This window comes from Scomber scombrus, chromosome 3, assembly GCF_963691925.1.
Source record: "Scomber scombrus chromosome 3, fScoSco1.1, whole genome shotgun sequence".
NCBI lineage: Eukaryota > Metazoa > Chordata > Actinopteri > Scombriformes > Scombridae > Scomber > Scomber scombrus.
The window spans coordinates 35222549-35237997 of NC_084972.1; the positions used below are offsets into that span (position 1 = coordinate 35222549).

The 15449-nt window shown below is 44.0% G+C and overlaps 1 protein-coding gene across 1 annotated transcript; it reads left to right on the top strand.

Moving 5' to 3' along the window:
• Positions 1–11096: 11096 nt before the first annotated feature.
• LOC133977444 (zinc-binding protein A33-like) lies at positions 11097–12503 on the top strand. Its single transcript, XM_062415616.1, has one exon. It carries the CDS (start codon positions 11118–11120, stop codon positions 12501–12503), a length of 1386 nt encoding a protein of 461 aa, XP_062271600.1. The 5' UTR covers positions 11097–11117.
• Positions 12504–15449: the final 2946 nt, after the last annotated feature.

Sequence of the window (15449 nt, forward strand, 5' to 3'; positions counted from 1 at the left end):
AATCATTGAAAATCACCACCAGCACACACATTAAAGGTCCTGTATTTAGAGATTGAGACAATAACGACTTGTTGAAACCAGCGTCTGACTCAGTGTTTCTGGGCAGAAGTCGACTCTCTTTGAGTCTGTTGGATCCATCAGTCACTGTGAAGCCGAGGCTGTCGTCACTCTGAACGCTTTGCTTGCAACTTTTCTTTTTTCTTCTTTGCTGACGAGCCAACATCGACTCATCACACTGCCCACAAACAGCCGTCCGTTCTGTCATCTTTGTTGCTAGGGTGGTTGCTATGGGGTTTCCATGAAGCTTCAGGTCACAGTGACAATGTTAATGTGCTCATGAAGCCATTACACAAAGTGACTAATTATATTTATTATCACAGAGTTTAACCCTCCTGTTGTCCTCAGGTCAAGGAAGGACAGAGGGAGGGAGGGAGGGAGGAAAGGAGTAAGGAGGGAGGGAAGGAGGAAAGGAGGGAGGGAGGGAAGGAGGAAAGGAGGGAGGGAGGGTGGAAGGAAGGAAGGAAAGAAAGAAGTAAGGGAGGGAGGGAGAGAGGAAGGAAGGAAGGAAGGAAATGAGTAAGGAGGGAGGGAGGGAGGAAGGAAAGGAGTAAGGAAGGAAGGAAGGAAAGAGTAAGGACGGAGGGAGGAAGGAAGGAAGGAAGGAGGGAGGGAGGGATGGATGGAGGGAGGGAGGGAGGAAGGAAAGGAGGGAGGAAGGAAGGAATGAAGGAGCAAAGAAAGAGGGAAGGAAGGAAGGAAGGAAGGAACAGTCAAAAGAGACGGGGTCAATTTGACCCGGGAGAAGAACATGAGGGTTAAATATAACTTTGAGTTACACACAGTCAGTTCATACAGGGATGTTATGAAACACATCACAGCTGCTTCAGGACGTTACATCACCTTCATGTCAGAGGTTAATGTTTCCTTTATTGGGTTTAACAACACGTCCAGCTGACACTCTTCATGTCTTCATCAATGTAAAGTGGGAGCATAAAGCATCTGGACAACAAACCGGCCCGCTGTCTTCAAACCTTTACAAACAGCATCAGTCAGCAGCTGTTTGGACAAAAGGCTGCCTAACAGAGCATCGACTGAGAGCTGCTGCCTCAGGAACCCCAGCAGGCTCCATCTCTGCCTCTGTCCTCCAGCCAAGCAGCAGGACATCCATCTCAATCATCCTCACTCTGCAGAGGCCCGCTGGGATCGGCCCACGGGGCAGAGACGGAGCAACCATGGGGAGGAAGGAGGGATGAAACACGTGAGAGGAATAGAGCGAGGCCAAGAGAGATAGAAGGAATGTAAAGAGAGTGAGGAGGAGGAAAAATGGAGGAGCATACATGGCAGGTGATCGGATCTGATGATGAATCAGGAGGTCAGAACGAGCCTCAGTTCACTTCCTGTGTCTGCAGGAAACATGATGCTGCTTGAAGTCCCACCAGAATATACACAGCCTTGTTCTTTCTTTTGTCTTCTCATCTATCTCTCTCTCTCTCTCTCTCTCTCTCTGTCTCTCTCTGTCTCTCTCTCTCTCTCTCTCTCTCTCTCTGTCTCTCTCTCTCTCTCTCTCTCTCTCTCTCTCTGTCTCTCTCTCACTCTATCTCTCTCTCTCTCTCTCTCTCTCTCTCTCTCTCTCATTCCTCCTCCCCTGTATCACAATAGTTCAATTTAATTAAAGTTTTAGTTTTTGCACAAAATGAAACCTACATTGTGCTGCTGTTTGCAACAAGTGAGAAATAATATTTAAAACTAGGGATGCTCGATAATGACTTTTCTACCGATATCCGATATTCCCCAACTCTTCATTTCCGATACCGATATTTGTAGGCTTATTATTAGGTAACAACATAATCTCCTACTGTTGAATTAACACATTATGCCTCAATTTATTGTGATGCTCCACTGGATGCAAACATAAATGTAACATGGCTTTCCACATGTAAACACTGTCTGTGCAAAATAAGAGAACAACTTCAACTTAAGTTATGGAAAAAAGAGCCAATATAGCACTGCCATATTTATTATGCTGCTTTGCAGTCATTTACTATCCGTAGGGACACTTGGAAATAGTTCAGAACCACAGACATAAGCCCCGTTTCTGGAGGCGGGACCTTTTATAGGAACGTCCTCTCACTCGGTCCTCTCAGCTGTTGTGTCTCCAGCAGAGTAGGACCCAGATAGGACCCAGATAGGACCCACCAGACTCTGCAGAGCAGGACCCAGGTAGGACCCAGATAGGACCCAGATAGGACCCACCAGACTCTGCAGAGCAGGACCCAGGTAGGACCCAGATAGGACCCAGATAGGACCCAGATAGGACCCACCAGACTCTGCAGAGCAGGACCCAGGTAGGACCCAGATAGGACCCACCAGACTCTGCAGAGCAGGACCCAGGTAGGACCCAGATAGGACCCATCGGACTCTGCAGAGTAGCCAGAGACCCAGATAGTGTAAGATAATTCCTTGATAACTTAACTTTACTAACTTTTAAAGTAAGAGACCGAGAACAGAAGTAGTTGAACAGCCGACTGGGATTTTTATTGAAGACGCGGTAAACACGGCATACGACACCCAAGACTAACGAAAACAGCTGACGCCCCTCCCATTCCTGAGGCTATTTATACTACTGGTTTGGCACGTAGGCGTTCTTTGGCATTATGGCGTCATAAGCTAAGATCTGGTTTACTGTAAGCTGAACCCGTTCCAGTAATGTTGTCTTCCAAACATCCTTTTAAGGAAGACTGTTAGCCACGGTTAGCCACGGTTAGTGACCCCTGAGTCTAGCGTGTTGTTGTTATACGTCATCAAGCGCATATCGGAGGGCCGATAATATCGGACATCCCTATTTAAACCTTTTTTGTTCTCAGGCTTTTTTATTTGAAGGAAGTGAACTGAAGACTTTTCAGGACCTGCAGATACTCTGAGACAAACATCACAGCAGACGTTACTAAAAGCGTCTCTGACTGGAAGCATTAACGTTAGCAGATTGTTCAGTGTGAGGTTAAACGGAGACGTGTGTGTGACCTGCAGCACATGTTCCTGCTGCTGTCGCTCTGCAGTCTGTCAGCTCAGCAGAGAGATGAGATGTGACCCGGAAACATCCAACAAGACTTTAGAGAAATAACAAGCAGTGACGAGCAGTCGACTCAAACGCTGCTCAGATTATATTAAATAAGAATAGATTTATAGAATAGAGATTTCTAGGAAAAAGCTTCCTGATGAATATTAGTTTGGTATTTTGATATCTGCTTATGACGCTGGCTGCTTCCTGAACTCCATACAATACAAGATGGATCAATATAGTCAATTATATATTTATATTATGGAAACTTTCTCCCTCCGTCTCAAGAAATCTGTATTTATTAAGTTATGGAATAAGTAAAACCCTTACTACCAGATTTTGTCGTCCTGCCTCTTTAATTTAATTTTATATGTATGTTGAACTCCCTTCTTTTCCTTTTTTAACTCTCCTGTTGTCATCAGGTCAAGGTAGGACAGGGCGAGGGAGGGGAGAAGGGAGGAAGGAAGCAAGGAAGGAAGGAAAGGAGTAAGGAGGAAGGAAGGAAGGAAGGAAAGGAGGAAGGAGGGAAGGAGGAAGGAAGGAAGGAAGGAAGGAAGGAAGGAAAGGAGTAAGGAGGGAGGAAGGAAAGAAGGAAGGAAAGGATTAAGGAGGAAGGAAGGAAGGAAGGAAGGAAGGAAGAAGGAAGGAGGAAGGAAGGAGGAAGGAACAAGGGGCTCAATTCTAATAAACTAACATCAGCTGCAGTGTTGCATTAAAGAAGCAGCTTGCTGTGGATCTATTAAACTCACATTACTAGTGAAGGAGCCTCTGAGGTTTTCCTCCTGAGGCTGCACCTTCCTTCCTTCCTTCCTTCCTTCCTTCCTGCACCAACAGAGCAGCAGCAGGGAAAAGTTGTCCCTCCTTCCTTCCTTCCTTCCTTCCTTCCTTCCTTCCTTCCTTCCTTCCTTCCTTCCTTCCTTCCTTCTTCCCTCCTTACTCCTGCAGCAGGGAACTGTAAAAGTTGTCCAGCCTGCTTCTAAAAGACAAATAACAAAGAGCTGAGAACAACTTCAGTTCTGCTGAGTAAGAGAAAAACCTGCTGGACAAAAGAAGTGAAATGAGGAGAAACTCTTCCATCATTTATAGTGTGGTGGTTTCACTCCTAAACTAGGGAAGGAGGGAGGGAGGAAGGAAGGAAGGAAGGGGAAAAGCTTCCATCATTTATAGTGTGGTGGTTTCACTCCTAAACTATTAATGCAGGCGTGATGAGAAGCTGCAGGAACTTTAGTAGAAGCTCACAGGTGAAGAGATTATTAACCCTCCTGTCGTCCTCCTGGGTCAAATTGACCCCGTCTGTTTTGATTCTTCCTTCTTTCCTCCCTTCCTTCCTCCTGTCCTTCCTATCTTCCTCCCTCCTTCTTTCATTCCCTCCTTCCTTCCTTCCCTCATTTCCTCCCTTCCTCTCTCCTTTCATTCCTTCTTCCTCCCTTCATTCCTCCTTTCCTTCCTTCCTTCCTCCCTCCTTCCTTCCTTCCTTCCTCCCTCCATCCTTACTCCTTCCTTCCCTCCTCCCTCCCTCCCTCCTTACTCTTTTCCTTCATTCCTTCCATCCTTCTTTCCTTCCTTCCTTACTCCTTTCCTTCCTTCCTTCCTTCCTCCCTCCTTACTCTTTTCCTTCCTTCTTTCCTTCCTCCCTTCTTACTCCTTTCCTTCCTTCATTCCTTCCTTCCTTCCTTCCTTCCTTCTTTCCTTCCTCCCTCCTTACTCCTTTCCTTCCTTCCTTCCTTCCTTCCTTCCTCCCTCCATCCCTCCCTCCTTCCTTCCTTCCTTCCTTCCTCCCTTCCTCCCTCCTTCCTCCCTTCCTTCCTCCTTCCTCCCTTCCTTCCTTGACTCGAGGACACCAGGAGGGTTAAGAAACGAGAGAAGAAGAACAGAAGCACAAAGTAGCTTACAGGAGTTCTTCAGGTGAATTCCTCTCTGCTGACTCAGCTGTAAAACCTGCAGAAGGTAGAAGAGGATATGAAATATTTACTGAATATGTTGAAGCTCTCCGGCTGCATAAAGAAACTCATATCTCCAGAGGGGGAAAAAACGACATATTTACTGTAAAAAACACACTAACTTAGATACGAACTGGTGGAGTGAGGTGATGGAAGGATCTAAAGATAGGAGATAAATATTTGCTGAGATTTGTGACAACAGCTTTTTACAGCTCGGGGTATTTTTTATGGGTTATCGCTCGCCAACCTGCTGCAAATAAACAACTTCTCTGGGCTGCATGTTTACTTTTCACATGAATCTGCTCCAGGTGTTTTATTTAGGAATATTTGAGTCCTTAAAGTTCCTTAATTCAGCAGTTTGAGGAGTCAGCAGTTTGTTATGACTTATTTCTGTGGGTCTGACTGAAAGTTGTATTTTATTTAATCACTTTCTTAATTATATCTTATTTCATTGTTTATACCTTTTTAGTTGCTGGAATTGTTTTTATTTTCATTATGAAGAACTTTGTAACAGTGTTTTCACTCGTGATGAATTCATAAATCAGTTAATAGCTTTAAAAGCAGCATCAGGTTTGTTAAAATGTACATTTAGTATTTTTGTTGGTTTTATAGGAGATAAATTCAGACTGAACTCAGCGGCTCCGCAGCAAGACATCATGGAGGTCCGAGTTACGTCCAGTTCAATATAATCAATATATTAAAGTTTGTTGGTTTTATATCATTTGAAATGACATTTGCACCATTTTTTTACCAAAAGTAAGACTGAATGCTCCTAAAAAATGTCAAATGGTGTAACCACAAAAGAATGATACATATTACATATTTAATCACCTAGGAAGAAGATAAAGAAATAAGGTCAGAAAGATAAAAGAAAGGAAAAGAGGAAGGGAGGAAGGAAGGAAAGAAGGACAGAGGAAAGAAGGAAGGGAGGAAGGTAGGTGGAGGAAAGAAAGAGAGAAGGAGGGAGGGAGGGAAGGACAGACAGAAGGAAGGAAGGAAGGAAGGAAGGAAGGAAAGAAGGGAGGAAAGGAGGGAAGAAGGAAGGAAAGGAGGGAGGAAGGAAGGAAGGAAGAAAGGAGGGAGGAAAGGAGGGAGGAAGGAAGGAAGGAAGGAAGGAGCAAAGAAAGAGAGAAAGCGGCAGGGAGGGAGGGAGAAAGGAAAAGAGGAGGAAGGAAGGAAGGAAGGAAGGAAGGAAGGAAGGAAGGAAGGAAGGAAGGAAGGAAGGAGAGAAGGAAGGAAGGGAGGAAAGAAGGAACAGTCAAAACAGACGGGGTTAATTTGACCCCGAGGACGACACAAAGGTTCAATTTAAATTTAACCACATGGACATTAAAACATCTCATTGACCCTTTTTTCTCCTCACATCTTCAGCTGATTCAAAATACGTTCAGATGGTCCAAACATTGAACTTATTCTTCCATCAGGACATTTTCTCTCAGTTTGAGAAGTTACACAAAGAAGAGAAGATAAAAAAAATCTGCCTCCAAACTTAAACTTGCTGAAGAGGCTCTTTTCCTCCATCGTCGTCTTCCTCCTCCTGCTGCTGCTTCTCTTTTTGGGCTTTCCTCTGAAGTGTTGTGTGTGTGTGTGTGTGTGTGTGTGTGTGTGTGTGTGTGTGTGTGTGTGTGTGTGTGTGTGTGTGGTTGCTGGGTGGGTGGAAGAGATGAGTTGTTTGTGCCATGCTCCTTTAAATCAAGGCGAGGGGGAAGGCTGTGCTTTAATCATATTTCACGCCGACCTCACTTATCTTCCTCGCCTGTTGTTTAAGGGCTGTCGCTGCAGATATATCGGCCTCAGTGTGACTGCTACAGTACGGGGAGTCCACACACACACACACACACACACACACACACACACACACACACACACACAAAGACACAAAGACACACACACACGGTGGAGAAAGTACATGCATATTTAGTATTCATGTACTCACAAACACAGCAAACAAATGATGTAAAGTATAAAAACACGAGTCAAAGCGTGAAGTGGCTGACAGGATGACAGCCTGGTAACATCTGGGACTACAGGATGTAAAGGAGTCAGAGCGTGTTAACATTTTCTTTGGAAATGCCAACGTCTAACATTTGTCACATGTTTGAGGCGAAGTTCATAAAGTGTTGAATGTGTGTGTGTGTGGCAGTGAGCAGCAGGATGAAGCTGATCCAGACTCTGGATGGAGAGCAAGGTGATGAGTCTCACCTTCAACTTCATATTTGCCAAAGTTACAGCCTGTTTAACCCTCCTGTTGTCCTCGAGGAAGGAAGGAAGGGAGGAAAGAAAAGAAAGAAGGAGGAAGGAAAGGAAGGAAGGAAGGAAGGGAGGGAGGAAAGGAAGGAGGGAAGGAAAGAAGAAAGGGGGGCGGAGGAAGGGAGGACAGAGAGAAGGAGGGAAGGAAGAAGGACAGACGGAAGGAAGGGAGGGAGGAAAGAAGGAACAATCAAAACAGACGAGGTCAATTTGACCCGGAAGACGACATGAAGGTTCTCAATTCTCCTTCTGTGTTGTTGGAGAGAGAAACTTATACATTTGTAATATTAATAAATAATACAGGGCACCATCTGGAGATCAGGCCAATAACAAAGCAATAACATAGTCTCATATACTGATGCTTATGGACTATTGTGTATAATATTAAAATATGAAGGCCTCACATGTTGAAACTCCTAGGAGAAGGTTTGGTTATTAGCATGAGGCGCCCTCCTGAACCTATGAACCAATCACCTGTCAATCACCACGTAGCCACGCCCTAATGCATACCCTGCTTTATCGTCACATATAAAATCAGGGAGGCCAAAATGTCCCAAATGAACATCATACTGCATTGAAGAAGGCTTTAAACTAGCGATTGAGACCATAAACACATTTTGAAAACGTTTACTGAGGTTAGAAATCAAGTGAGAAGTTGGTGAATTCTCCATTGACTTGTATAGAGACGGAAGTCCTTTTGACACCAAAACAGTCGCCCCCTGGTGGCCTTTTGATAGAATGCAGTTTTAAGTTACTTCCTGGTTGGCCTCATTTCAGAGGACCGGAGCTCCCCACCTGGCTAAATTCACACCTCTAACACAGAATCTAAATCATGCAACGAGTTCTTTCAGTATATTCCAGTTGAGTCCCAAAATATAAATATAGACGTGGAAATGTGCTGAATCAGTTCTTTAAGACAAACTCGAAAAAATATGAATCTGCCCTTTAATATCTAGTTTACACAAAATAGAAATAAATATCATCTTGCAGGACTCTGCAGAATCTGTACATCCAACCAGGTGTGTGTGTGTGTGTGTGTGTGTGTGTGTGTGTGTGTGTGTGTGTGTGTGTGTGTGTGTGTGTGTATTTTCAGCTTCATTTGCTCAGTCCCAAGAAGACGATCCATCATACAACAAACATGTTCTATCCTGGCAGCTGAAATGGCCAGCGAGAGCACACACACACACACACACACACGCACACGCACGCACACGCACACACGCGCACACACACGCACACACACAGTGAACACCATTCCAGTAACAGGAAAACATCCCCCCCACCTTACCTCCAAAAAAAAGGTGAATTACTACGAGCAAACAACAAGGACACAAACACAGCCATCAATTTAACAGCCGACGGAGGAGAAAACAACACGTGAACTTGTGCAGCGCTGACATCATCAGAGCTGAAAGAGGACGACCATCAGTCTGCGTCCAGGAAGCTGCAGGACGCCGCTTTTATTTCAGGGAACAACATGCATCAAAACACAAACTCAGATCATTACAACATGTCTTGTTCCACACGGAGAACATGTAGGATTATATGTATTTATAAACTCTTCCCTGCTGCATACAGAGGATAAACAAGTACTGCAAATGTTAGCTGAACTAAATAAGATCAATTTAAATAAACTAAATCTAAATAAAATTCACTTCAACCAGTGTTGACTCATCTAATTAAGCTTTGCCTGTTGACCACATTGAGCGTCATGCAAGAACATCTTCCTCTTTTCTGTCTAACTTTGTGTGGGGTTTGTCCCTACCAAGTGTCACCTGTCAATCAAAGTCACCACCACTACCAGAAACATGGACGCTAGTTCTGAGAACTTTCTGCTGCTAACTCAGCTGCTGGCTCGCCGGCTAGCTCGCGGCTAACTCGGCGGCTAGCTCGGTGGATAGCTTGGTGGCTAGCTCGGCGGCTGACTCAGCTGCTAACTTTGTTGCTAGCTCGGCGATTAGCTCACGGCTAGCTTGGTGGCTAACTCGGTGGCTAACTCAGCGGCTAGCTCGGCGGCTAACTCAGCTGCTAACTTGGCTGTTAGCTCGGCGGCTAACTGGCTACCTGTAGACTGTATCTAGACTGTATGTAAATCTTGAAACACAGTTTGTGAAGCCTAGCTCCACAAATCAAATCTAAATAGTTGAAATGCCTTTCTACACCTTTTTTATAAATACATTTATGACCTATTTAATGTGTTGAGTGTGAAGAAAATGTCTGAATTCACTTTACAGTCTTTAACATAAACTAAATAAAATCTATATTCACTTCAACCAGTGTTGACTCATCTAATTAAGCTTTGCTTGTTAACCACATTGAGCCTCATGCAAGAACATCTTCCTCTTTTCTGTCGACCTTTTCTCTGTGAGGTTCCAAAAACACTGAACCCTTAACACCACTAATGTGTATTAAATCTCTGGTTTCAGCCTGGATGAATGTATATCGGATGTCCTTCCATACATTATTCCATGTTACCCCCCTCACATAAAGTAATCCATTACCCATTTCCAGGAATATTTCTCTGGATTTTACTCAGTTATATTTTGACTCTCATTATTTAACCTAAATATCCTAAAGATCAGTTTGAATAAAGTTTGTGCAGCAGCAGCTCCCATTTCCCTCTGAGTAATGACTAAATCCTTTGGAAGGAAACACACCCTGAGTCATTGTGACGTAACATATTTAATTACAAGATGTTTGACAAAGCTCCGCCCCTCACCTGACTCACCTGAGACAAACCAGGAAACAGTTTATTGTTCGTCTCTAAAGAGACACACAGACTGAAAAACAGAGCATCAGATTCACCTTCGGACTACCTGACTTCAGTGAGTACATTTGTTGGTTATTATTTAAACTGAAAAACAACTTAACTTTATTTCAGTTGGAAAACTGAACTGAACTTAATTATGTTTGAAAGGGGAAACAAATAGTTTTTAGTTGCAGTATTTAGTTTTTTTGTGGACTGTTCTTCTGACACTTTGGGATTGTTGCTTCAGTCTGCATCCTTTGTAAACTGACTAAACTACTGACTAAGTAGAAAATGCAGGAGAGAGAACTGACTGGCTCCTTAAAAACACAAAAAGTCAAACTGTCACAAGCTGAAGCAGCAAAAGCAGCAACGATCTGATGCTGCCAGACTTGCTGGGTGTGGCAGTAAACACTGTCGGTGCCACCAGAGGGCGCCACAACAAGTTCATCAGTGTGCCGTCATTTCTTATAAGTGTTGGTACTGTCCTTTTTGTTGTTGGTAATATATCAAACTTAAATAAATCATCCAGAACAATATTCACTCCTTTGTGTTTCTATAGTTCCTGTAAAGTGTTCACACTAACAGCTGAACAGAACTTCATTCATTTTTTAGTTTATTTTATAAGCTTCATGCAGGTCATGATGTTCTGTACTGTACAGATTAAATCAGGTAAAACCTGTTAGTCTGCTGTCATTAAACTTGATGGTATGTTTATGTGTGAACACAGGTATGAAACACACCCTGTGTTATTGTGAAGCTACAACATTTATCAGAAGAGATCTGACAAAGCTCCGCCCCTCACCTGACTCACCTGAGACAAACCAGGAAACAGTTTATTGTTGGTCTCTAAAGAGACACACAGACTGAAAACAGAGCATCAGATTCACCTTCAGACCAAACTAACAACTTCCTCTGAGTGAGTACAGCTACAGGAGAGAAAAGTGGAAAACTAGAACTCTGCTGCTTCAACCTGCTGACTCTCCACACACTGAAGGTGAGTTTGACTAAAAACTGGAGTCACACTGAAAGTAAATGTCAGTGAAGTTAGTAGAGGAGGGAGGGGAGCCATGACTGACTGTACTTTCTGTCTGCTGTGTTTTCAGCTTCACTCAGAGACTAAATGGCTTCCAGATCAGAGGAGGATCTCTGCTGTCCGGTCTGTCATGAGGTCTTTAGAGATCCTGTTGTTCTGTCATGTAGCCACAGCTTCTGTAAAGACTGTCTGAAGAGCTGGTGGAGACAGAAACCAACACGTGAGTGTCCAGTTTGTAAGAATAGATCTTCAAAGGATGAACCACCTGTTAGTCTGGTGATAAAGAACCTGTGTGAGTCCTTCTTACAGGACAGAGATCAGAGAGCTTCAGAGGCTCTCTGCAGTCTGCACTCTGAGAAACTCAAACTCTTCTGTCTGGACCATCAGCAGCCAGTGTGTGTCGTCTGCAGAGATTCAGAAAAACACACCAACCACAGATTCAGACCCATCGATGAAGCTGCACCACAACACAAGAAGGAACTTGAGGAAACTCTGAAGCCCTTAAAGAAGAAGTTAAAGGTTTTTGAAGAAGTTAAAGTGAAGTTTGATCAAACAGCAAAACACATTAAGGTCCAGGCCCAACACACAGAGAGGCAGATTAAGGAGCAGTTTAAGAAGCTTCACCAGTTTCTAGAAGAGGAAGAGGAGTTCAGGATGGCTGCTCTGAGGGAGGAAGAGGAGCAGAAGAGTCAGATGATGAAGGAGAAGATGGAGGCTCTGAGCAGAGAGATAGCAGCTCTTTCACACACAGTCAGAGCCACAGAGGAGGAGCTGAGAGCTGAAGACGTCTCATTCCTGAACAACTACAAGGCTGCAGTGGAAAGAGTCCAGCGCTGCCCCCTGCTGGATGATCCACAGCTGCCCTCAGGAGCTCTGATAGACCAGGCCAAACACCTGGGCAACCTGGCCTTCAACATCTGGAACAACATGAAGGAGATGGTCTCCTACACTCCTGTCATTCTGGATCCAAACACTGCTCGTCCACAACTCATCCTGTCTGAAGATCTGACCAGTGTGAGATGTGGAGGAGAGAAACAGCAGCTTCCTGATAATCCAGAGAGGTTTGACTACTTCTTCTCTGTCCTGGGCTCTGAGGGCTTTAACTCAGGGACTCACAGCTGGGATGTCGAGGTTGGAGACAATAAAAACTGGTTACTGGGTGTGTTATCAGAGTCTGTTCAGAGGAAGGGAAGCATACAGTCTGGATTATGGAGAATAGGGTTCTATAATGATAAATACTATGCATCTTCACCATCAGCTCCCTACACTGTTCTCCCAGTGAAGAAGCTCCAGAGGATCAGAGTGAATCTGGACTGGAACAGAGGAAATCTGTCGTTCTCTGATCCTGATACTAACACACACATACACACCTTCACACACACTTTCACTGACACATTGTTTCCATTCATTTTCACTGGAGATGAACTGAAGATTTATCCACTGAAGGTCTCTGTGACAAAACAACAGGTCTGATAGATTTCTGTAGTTTGTACATAAAGGATGTGTGTATTCATGTATATACAAACCTGTCTTCTAGAAATTCAGCACAACTCTGTTTAAGTGGAGAGTTGTTGAGTTTTCCTGAGTTGAACAAATCAAACTTATCTTAACTGGCTTGTTCTCCATTCATGTTTTGGACACACTTGTTTCGGTTACGTTGGTTGGAATAAATCACTGTGTCTAAGTCTCCCTCTCGTCACCTTTTTTTCTTGACACGCTGAGTAAGCTTTCTCACACATTGTTTCATCATCTGCTAATAAGAGGTTTGACTTCATACCGGTTGCATCATTTGACATCTGCACACCTAGCAGCTATTTCACTGGGAAGGACCATAGATGGACGTAACATCCGTGACGTCACCCATTGGTTTGTGGACTGCTGCTTGGAAGCGAATAGTATCGGATCTGAGCAACGCCATCTTGACAATTTCAGGTGCATGCTGGGAAAAATAAAAACATGGATTCTACTTATATGGGCATCAGGAGGAGCATGAGGCGCCCTCCTGAACCTGTGAACCAATCAACCTGTCAATCACCACGTAGCCACGCCCTAATGCATACCCTGCTTTATCGTCACATATAAAATCAGGGAGGCCAAAATGTCCCAAATGAACATCATACTGCATTGAAGAAGGCTTTAAACTAGCGATTGAGACCATAAACACATTTTGAAAACGTTTACTGAGGTTAGAAATCAAGTGAGAAGTTGGTGAATTCTCCATTGACTTGTATAGAGACGGAAGTCCTTTTGACACCAAAACGGTCGCCCCCTGGTGGCCTTTTGATAGAATGCAGTTTTAAGTTACTTCCTCGTTGGCATCATTTCAGAGGACCGGAGCTCTCCGCCTGGTACCGAGTCAAAGTAGCCGAGGGCAGCAGTAAACATTCACTCTGTGTTTCAAGTCCTACTTCAACACAAGAAGCTTAGAGCTCCTCCTAGTGGCTGAAAGTAGCTGTTAATGAACCTGACTGCTAGACTACACAGCTCAGTGACTCAATGCAGCAAGACATCATGGAGGTCGAAGTTAGACCGTTAACGATTATTTGATTATTGATATTTGATTCATTCCTAGATTGGACGATGCACCGCTAACGCGTTGGCATCATTGCAGAGGACCGGAACTCCCCACCTGGTAAGGACCACCCTGTTGGGCCCTAATACCAATGGTGGACTGAGCACATGGCTTTTCTTTGTCTGCTGAAAGAGAAAACAGGCCCCCCCCCCCTCAACAAAGCAAAACACACCTGTGATTTCATCTTACACTGTTCCTTTTTTTAATGCTTTAATTGTTTAAAGGTGCTGCACATACTGTTTAAACCTCCTGTCGTCCTCCCTGGTCAAATTGCCTTGACTGTTCTTTCTTTTCTTCCTTCTTTCCTTCCTTCTTTCCTTCCTTCTTTCCTTCCTCCCTTCTTTCCTTCGTTCCTTCCGTCTGTCCATCCTCCCTCCCTCCTTCTCTCTTTCTTTCCTTCCTCCATCCCCCTTTCTTCCATCCTTCTGTCCTTCCTTCCTTCCTCCCTCCTTCTTTCCTTCCCTCCTTCCTTCCTTCCTTTCCTTCCTCCCTCCCTTCCTTCCTTCTTTCCTCCCTCCCTCCTTCTCTCTTTCTTTCCTCCCCCCTACCTTCCTCCCTTCCTTCTTTCCTCTGTCCTTCTTTCCTTCCTCTTCTCCTTTCTCCCTCCCTCCCTCCTACCTTCTTTTCTATGTCCTCCCTACTTCCTTTCCTTCCTCCCTTCCTTCTTTCCTTTCCTCCTTACTCCCTTCCTTTCCTTCTTTCCTTCCTTCCTTCCTTCCTTCCTCCCTCCTTCTTCCTCCCTCCCTACCTTGACTCGAGGACAACAGGAGGGTTAAACTTGATTTGCCTCAAAATAAGGCGTTACCATGGTTACCCGGGGCTTGTACAGATGAAACATGCTCTTTTTTCGGGAACATGTTGAATTTAACAGAAGTTCTGAATAATAAATCAATCTATAAACTAACATATGTTCTATCTGTAATGCATCCTCTCTGATCATCGTTGCCATATTGTCCCAGTGTGCCGGCAGTCCATCACCGCCTGCTCCTTCAGCACCCGGCCGTCGTGGTCAGCCATATTTCCTGTGTTGCTAGTAATGGCGGTGAAAGCCATTTGTCACAACAAGTTCACAGTAGCTGCAGGAAATCTCAGAGGAACAAAAAAAGGATGTCAAGAAATAAATGATTGCCACCTTGATCCCAGCTGGCCACCAATCTTCCTCTCACCACTTCTCTGAAAACCTGTGGCACCGGCAGGCCTCCGAAATCCATACATTTCAAATGAAACAGTCATTGTTCCCTGAGATTAATACGTCTCGCCGGTAGTAATACAGGAAAGCTTGATGTACCTGTCAGAGCCAGGCAGAAAAATACATGACAGAGAAAAGAAACACAAGTTTGAAATGATCTTTGAGTGGAGGAGCTGTGTTCTCGCCTCGGGTTTCATCTCTCTAACATTGCAGCTGAATGAATGCAATTAGGATTTAATATGGATTTTATTTGTTACTGCAAGAAATTTCAAACACTGTTTTTGTAATAAAGAAGCCTGAGATCTGACAGTGTAAGCAGTAAATCTGATCAGCATATGTGCAGTTATTATAAAACCAGCAGAAACAGGATGAAAAGTTGCAGCTAATTAAAAATAATGAGCTGTTTAAATCGTGCCTGTAACAGCCGGATGATAATAGATATATTAAACTGACTAAAGCTGGAACACATGTGGTGAACAGGTGATGTGTTTTATACAGGAGACAGCAGGCTGTTCTGTCTTTTCTTTTTCATTTAAATGTTCATTGTTCACAATACATGTTTCTTATAAAAACATTTACAAAACACATGTAACAACACGTGTAACAAGGGAAGCAACTAACTATCAAAATAGTTGGAGAATAGCCATTGCAGCTCTAA